Source organism: Bufo gargarizans, chromosome 8 (genome assembly GCF_014858855.1).
Source record: "Bufo gargarizans isolate SCDJY-AF-19 chromosome 8, ASM1485885v1, whole genome shotgun sequence".
Taxonomy (NCBI): Eukaryota; Metazoa; Chordata; class Amphibia; order Anura; family Bufonidae; genus Bufo; species Bufo gargarizans.
In genome coordinates, this window is record NC_058087.1 from 192555612 (window position 1) to 192562607 (window position 6996).

At 55.0% G+C, this 6996-nt stretch overlaps 1 protein-coding gene across 2 annotated transcripts; it reads right to left on the reverse strand.

The window, feature by feature from the left end:
- Positions 1 to 32: 32 nt before the first annotated feature.
- FBRS (fibrosin) lies at positions 33 to 6783 on the reverse strand. 2 transcript variants are annotated; one of them, XM_044303999.1, is made up of 16 exons: positions 6349 to 6783; positions 6121 to 6264; positions 5975 to 6031; positions 5867 to 5902; positions 5751 to 5780; positions 5628 to 5676; positions 4967 to 5207; positions 4684 to 4892; positions 4442 to 4602; positions 4316 to 4369; positions 4037 to 4132; positions 2951 to 3016; positions 2621 to 2644; positions 2319 to 2390; positions 1271 to 1364; positions 33 to 1194 (listed from the first exon to the last, which is right to left on the reverse strand). In XM_044303999.1, exons 1-16 carry the CDS (start codon positions 6604 to 6606, stop codon positions 1106 to 1108), a joined length of 1680 nt encoding a protein of 559 aa, XP_044159934.1. In that variant the 5' UTR covers positions 6607 to 6783; the 3' UTR covers positions 33 to 1105. The 2 variants fall into 2 exon arrangements, with proteins under 2 accessions (XP_044159934.1, XP_044159935.1); XM_044304000.1 differs by having other exon boundaries at positions 34 to 1194; positions 4684 to 4889; positions 6349 to 6781.
- Positions 6784 to 6996: the final 213 nt, after the last annotated feature.

Here is a 6996-nt window from a genome sequence, read left to right on the forward strand (position 1 = left end):
ACACTAGCTCCAGTCCAGAGACAAGCTGGTTGTCAGGGCCAGACACCCCATAAAACACTAGCTCCAGTCCAGAGACAAGCTAGTTGTCAGGGCTGTCCCACACAGCACTCACTTGTGAACTCGTTGCTCCGGTGGTCTCCTGCAGGCATCCTGCGAGTGCAGATGCCATTGCCGGTTGTACAGATGGCGGGGGCGCCTGGAGCGGTGAGGGGGAGCAGCATGTGCTTTGTATTTTGTTACGTTCCCTCCAAACGGCATAGTCTATGGGGGGGGGGGGCTTCGCTAGAGGGGGCGCTTGGGAGGTGCTCTCAGCGCTTGATCAGTAAGGAGAGACTAAAGCGGAGCTATTACAGGGAACGCCCCCTACTTCTGTCTAACACCAGATGCTGAAATATTTGTATTAATTTCTGCACATTATTATGGAGGCAGCCATCTTACCCGAGCGGCTGTTTACAGGATCCAGAAATATTCTTTACCGCAACCGTACAGACCATAGGAGCCTGGGGATAACAGACTTCTACGTCGGAGTATTGTGGGCATGCTCTGTGATCAATAGGGGCGGCCACCAAGTGATAATAGTGAGGCGCAGGCTCCCCACCCTCCACATTCTTCCTTAGCGGCTCTTTACGAAAGGAGCAGAGCTTGGGTGCAGCAAGAGTAGGGGAGTCTGTTGGGGGAGCGCCCTCATCTCTGCAGTCCTGACTGTTGATGATGGGAGTTCATGAGCTGTCAGGAGGGCAGAGAAAAGGGAGCTAGGGCAGCCTGTGGTATACGTGAGAAGGATACCGCCATCAATGGGGATATTCTGTCAAAAGCCAGTGCATGGTTTTCTGAATTCTTTGTGGTCTGAGGGCAGGGAGTAACGCAGCGTCACACGTTACCCTGCAGGACAAGCCATATCCTGAGTGAAACCCATGATCCTGGAGCAGGAAGGTTCCGCAGCTCAGAGCTGCTCTAAGGTTCAGCCTAAACTACGGGGATGAGAACCTGAATTCCCCCAGATTTATCCTCCTGCTTCAGCCACTGGGATTAGGCAGGAGGCCCAATAGCCTTCCGAGGAAGTCACCCTTGGACTAGGACAACTTTTCTATCCAAATATTTTTGCCTATATCTCACCTGAGGGTCCGGCCTGTGAAAGAAACGCGGCGGCTGAAGGCGCAACCTGGAACTGTGCAGGGGTGTGCGATACAGCACCTTAAGAAAGACAGACGTGTTATGGAAAGAAATACACAGCAAGGACTAGAGCGCACAACACGGGCAGCTTGATTACCAGTCATGAGCGAGGACGGCCGATGACTAAGCCCCGAATTCAGACAGAGGAGATCGCTACGTAATTCAGGCTTGTGAGGATTTCCATGTGCAAGCTGTGACGGAGACAAGAGATGTCCATGTGAGATGAGGAATTCAGGGGGACACGTCCATCCATGGAGCAATGTATTGCTCAGTAATGTCACAGGCACCGCAGTGAAGTACCCGGCCGATTCACCCCCTACCTAGAAGCCTGTAGGCAGAGTGCCATGAACTTACAGCCCTCATTAGTCTCATGCCTGAAGGGAAGGAACAACCACAAAGAAACAGGACCCTGACCTAGAAGATGCAGAGGAGCAACTAACACCACGGGAGAACACGATGGCCACCAAAGGACTAGGCTTTCAATAAGAAAGTGTCCAACAAATGGGAAGTCCTGGTGGTGCTCGCCGTCTCCTCCATTGCAGCCCCACGTCACTCACAAGGAGCGGGTTTCCCACAATACAGGCTTCAGCTACTTCCAGCAAAGCCTTAAAGAGTGACTGAGCAGTGGGGTGCATGCTCGAGCAGAGACACAGGACCCACCTTCACATGACTGGAGGGGGGCACCGCGATTAGACCCCACTGATCAGACACTTGTCTCCTCTCCTGTGGATAAACTTGTATTGGGGGAAAACCAGACAAAACGTGATGGCCAACATCTAACCTCAGGTCTTAATCTGAGGGGTCATGGTGGCACAGCTACACATGATCTCACAGGGTTCTGCTTCTCTTCAGATTGCAAACAACTAACATGTTCAGAAGTATATGTGGCTGCCCAATGTCCCCAAGAGTCATCTGGTCAGGAACCAACCACAAAATGACGAACAGATGCTTCAAGTCCTGGACCTCCAGCCAAGCACCACATGGCTATGTCAGTGCTTCACCATCTCCAGGGTATCATGGGGAGTAAAATGGAAACCCCTAGGGGAGGTCTTCACTGTAGGAGATCGCAGACATCTCATGTTTCTAGAAAGTCAGAATTGTCTCAGAATACAATGAAAGACACGAGGAGGGAGACGAGACTCTACCTTGATTCTCTCCTGATGCCGCAGGATCATATACGCCACGCGGACATGCATCGCACACCAGCGGCCGGGCCTCTGTGACACAACAACATGAAGCGGATTAAACCTCAACAGCCAAAGAGCCTTCTGCCATTTACCTTTCAGCACAGACTAGATCTTCCTGGCTCGCTCCTAGCACTGGACAGACAGACATTGGCGCAGACAAAGGGGAATGTGATAAAGCAGCTGAAATACAGTGGTTTAAAGGGGCAGGGACACTTGCCTCAGATGATGGAAGCACCCCGCACACAAGGACTGACACTTACCCTTGGTTTGTATTGTTCAGTCATCTGGAGAAAGAAGAAAACCTGGAATAAGCATCTGGAGCATGAGCAGGCCCCGCGGCCGTCTGAAGACCTCCCAGCATGCCTTTCACCATGCATGACATCATCACAGTCATTTCCAGGCACCCTCAGCATCCCCTACACTCCAGCTGTGGTGAAACTACAACTCCCAGCACGCACGCTTGGCTGTTCTCAGAACTCCCATAGAAGTGAATGGAGCATGCTGGGAGTTGTAGTTTCACCACAGTTGGAGTTGTGGACGTTGCTGACCCCTGCCCTACATCCCACCACCATTTGTCCTCCATTTCTTACCTGAGGAGCCTTGTGGGGAATAGGTGGAGGCACAGAGCATCGCGAGGCCAGCTCAGAACTTGTGCTCTGTAACGAATACAGGAAATAAAGAGGCAGAGCAATAATGGCCGCCGTCCACATATAATGGCCGAGGTTCGGCCGACCTCCCCCATACATGTGTTCAGTGGGGAGCACGGAGGAAGCCTCTGCCCAGCGCCTTCTCTCCCAGAACAGACAGACGGGGCGAATAGATATTTACAATGTTGGCCGAACCTGACCATCTCAGCTGGAGCGGCCGACAATACAGCAGTGTGCACAGGCCTTCAAGGCTATGGACACCTTTGGGTCAATTTCTTTTTATTATTGCATTCTACTCATTTTGAGCCCAAAAATATTTTTTTAATTGGTCTATGAAAATATGGAGCCTTTTCTCTGCACAGGGCTGAGATTCTGTAGTAACAGGATCTGAATTTTCTCTCTGCTTCGTCAGGCAGCTCAGCTGATGGCTCCTTATCTCTGACCTTATAGCACAGTATAACGTCCTATTACACCTGCAGATGTGGCAGGCGATAGGGTGGAGGCGTTCCTTCATGGTAATCGTCTGCTCGCTAGTGGAGGAGACGCTATTACATGCAGCGATCGCCTCCTCAGTATAGGGGGAAGATCACTATTGCCATCGCTCTTCTCCATTCAGAAGCGCTTCTTCCTGACAATCGCCTGCTCGTCAGTGGAGGAGACACATGTACATGCAGTGATCTCCTCCACAGTATGGGGAGCAGTGATCACTAATGCCATCGCTAGTCTCCGTACTGATTCATTGTTTGCCGGCAGCAGATGGTGATTACAAGGCGGCAGTATTACACCACCAGATCATCGCTATAAAGGGTTAACTGTGAGGGTGGAACCTTTTTTTAGCGGTTTGTTCAGTTTTAATATAACCGGATCCGTCAGGATATATTAAATGGCTCAGATACAGTTAATTCCGGTTTTCCGATCCTCTGCAGATGTGAAAATGGCCTCAAATCCAATCATTTAAAAAATCTGCCCTCGAAGGCGTGCCCCCCGCCCCCCCCCCCCCCCCTACAAAAATAATAATAACAGCCTCACCTTGGGTTGAAAGGCGCCCTGTAGAGATCCAAAGGAGACGCTCGGAGGTAGAACCGGGGGGAGAGCAGTGATAACCGGAGAAAAGGGCGGAAAAAACTGCAAAACACAAAAATAAAATCAGCAACCGACACTGCGGATGGGGGGGGGGGGGGGGCGGGGTGAGAGGGAGCAGGACATCGGGAGAGGGGGTGAGGGGGAGCAAGGCATCGGGGGAGGGAACAGGGCATCGGGGGAGGGGGTGAGAGGGAGCAGGGTGTTGGGGGGTAAAGAGGCGCTTACGGAGTTGGGATTCCCTCTGTACAGACTTTCTATTTTACTTGGAAATTTCTCAAACTGTAAAGAAAGTGAAAGAGGTTAGAGGGCGTGACACGGGCGGAAGGGGCGGTCTGGAGGGCGCAGACTCACGTTGTGGGGGTAAGGGGTGAAGTGCTGGTGTGTGTGCTGGTGAGTATGCTGATGGTTGTGCTGGTGGAACTGGATGGGTCTGACGGCAGCACCGATCTCTGCCGCGCTCCCAGGAGCCGCCAAGAACCGTGAGCCCATCTCTTGACCAATGATATTATGCTCTAGAAGAAAGAGAGGCGACCACATTACACATAGAGCCAAGCTCCGCCCACCTGAAACCCCCACCCCCCCGCTGTACTCACCCGACAACACAGCCGCAGGAGCATGACCTGAGACCTGCAGAAGTGGGGGAGGCGGCGGAAGGGCTTGAGTGGGGGCAAACAGGTTCATGTGATGATGGGAAGGAGGACGCAGGGCGGAGGGGAGGCTGGAGGAGGCTGTGTGAACAGGAAGTGAAATAGACGGCGTGGCAGGTCTCGGAGCGGGCACAGGCTTGGGGGCGGAGCTCCTGCTGGCAGAACAAGACACGGTTAGATCCAGGCTCACACACGTATGATCACGAATGCCACCTGTGCCGACTCTCACCTACTGGCCCCAGGTTGCACACTGGGAGGTGGCGGTGGAGGAGTCGGCAGGACAGGAACCGGCTCCACTTTGGGGGAGGCACTGGGTGGATCCTGTGATGGAGCAGCAGGTGTTGGAGGCTGCGGGGCGGGAACATACTCCATCATCTCTGGCTCCTGGCTCTTCTCACAGCTTCTCCCCAAACCAGAAATCTGGGCCAGGACCGTCAACTTCAGCCGACCGCCGGAGATGGGAGGCGAAGCTGCGGGGAGACAAAGGGGCGAAATACGTAACATCTCAAAAAAGTATTTGCCCCCCATGAGGGCCACAAAGCCATTCTGGAACCCTATGGGTATTAATGGGGCCCCTGCTGGTTTGGGACAGGTCTCCAGGGAGACCCCAACCTCTGCTCCTCCAGACATTGTTCAAGCATCAGCCAAACCTACATCTCCTCGCCAGACGGTCAAGTGAACCTGCCGCCAGACGGTCAAGAATCCACTGGTCCAGCGCATGAAGCTCTGGATGGGCACATCTTCCAGGGAGAGAGTTACTCCCCCTGTGGTGGGCCCCAACGAGCTGACTTGTTGGAAAGATGGTTCCCATTCTGTGTGACGCAGCAGAGCCCACTCATTATAGGCTGCGGGGGGCATGCCCAATGATGGGGACAACGACCTACAATTACCTGTGTTTGTAGACACTGTGAAGGACACGGCCAGGTCATCACCGGGAACCTGCAGAGAAGGACATGATGAGACCACCCAGAGGGGCAACACCCCAAAACTAGGGCACAAGAGAAGGTGCCTACCTGCTCCTCGGAGCTGCTCTCAGCATCGCACTGAAAAAGATGGAGAAGAGGTGAAATGTGAGCGTCACCCGACACCCGGGAGGAAAGAGCGGGGGATGGGAGAAGACCCTACTCACAATGTATCCGGCATCCAGGCCGCAGTTCAGACAGTCCTGAAAGAGACAACAGCGGGTCAGGGGCAGGAGAGGCGGGCGTGCCAGCCCACCGGGCGCTGCTCCACTCACCTGACCGGCGGCATCCTGAGCCGCGTGCACTGAACCCACCCCCAGGCAGCGCCGTTTCTGTAAAGGAGAAGACATTTAGAGAGGAGGCACCTGAGCAGACCCCCGTCTGGAAGAGGAACGCCTGAGCAGTGAGGGGCATCACCTACCTGGCCCTTGTGTGCCCGCTCCTCCAGATGCTTCTCACTGGCCCCAGGGTCCTCCGAGCTGGCCCCATCACTTCTCTTTCTCTTTCCCGGGGGTCTTTGTCGGTAGGGTTCCTCCAGTGGGGCAGACTCCATGGAGACGTCTCTCTACAGGACACGGTGGAAATATGAGCACCGCGGCAGACCCTGAGGGCCCCTCCCCCCAGCTCCTACCACTCAGGGGCCCCTCACCTGCATGGCCTCCAGGCTGCCATAGCTGCTGATACAGAAGCCGTCGATCAGATCTTCCTCCCGCAGGACGGCGCTCTCCTCCCCTCTCTTCCGTCGCTTCTTCTTGCGCTGTGGGCGTGGCCAGACCGCCGGCTCCGGACTTGATGACAAGGAGTTTGCAGGTGAAGGGCCCCTCTGCCGATCTCTTTGGGCCTTTGAGCGCCTGCGTGGGAGGCGGGGCCCAGAGCAGCTCCGGGACATCTGGGGCGGGGCCTCCATGTCCAGGGCTTTACCCTCCAGGCTGTAGCATCTCCACACTCTGCCCGGGTGGGGGAGGGAGGCTTAGCTGAACCTGGGCACAGGAGACAGGGCGCCTGGGGTGATCAGAGGGCAGAAGACGCTGGGGGGCACCGGAGAAACAGGCATGCCGGGGGGGGGGGGGGGTGTCAACAACCCAACATAGAGGGGGTGGCCCCTCCTGATGAGGAGGTTGTGGGGGGGGGTGACTGCAGTGATGGGGGCTGTGAGGGGATGACCCCAGTAATGGACCTGATGTGGGGGAGTGACCCCAGTGATGGACCTGATGTGGGGGATGACCTCAGTGATGGACCTGATGTGGGGAGTGACCTCAGTGATGGACCTGATGTGGGGAGTGACCTCAGTGATGGA

Excerpts from the sequence above, each read along its gene's own strand:
- FBRS (XM_044303999.1), bottom strand. The coding sequence starts at position 6,606 with ATGGAGGCCCCGCCCCAGATGTCCCGGAGCTGCTCTGGGCCCCGCCTC. Across the intron at positions 6,265-6,348 it reads GCAGCCTGGAGGCCATGCAG|AGAGACGTCTCCATGGAGTC; the intron begins GTGAGGGGCCCC and ends CGTGTCCTGTAG. Across the intron at positions 4,370-4,441 it reads TCACCCCTTACCCCCACAAC|TTTGAGAAATTTCCAAGTAA; the intron begins GTGAGTCTGCGC and ends CTTTCTTTACAG.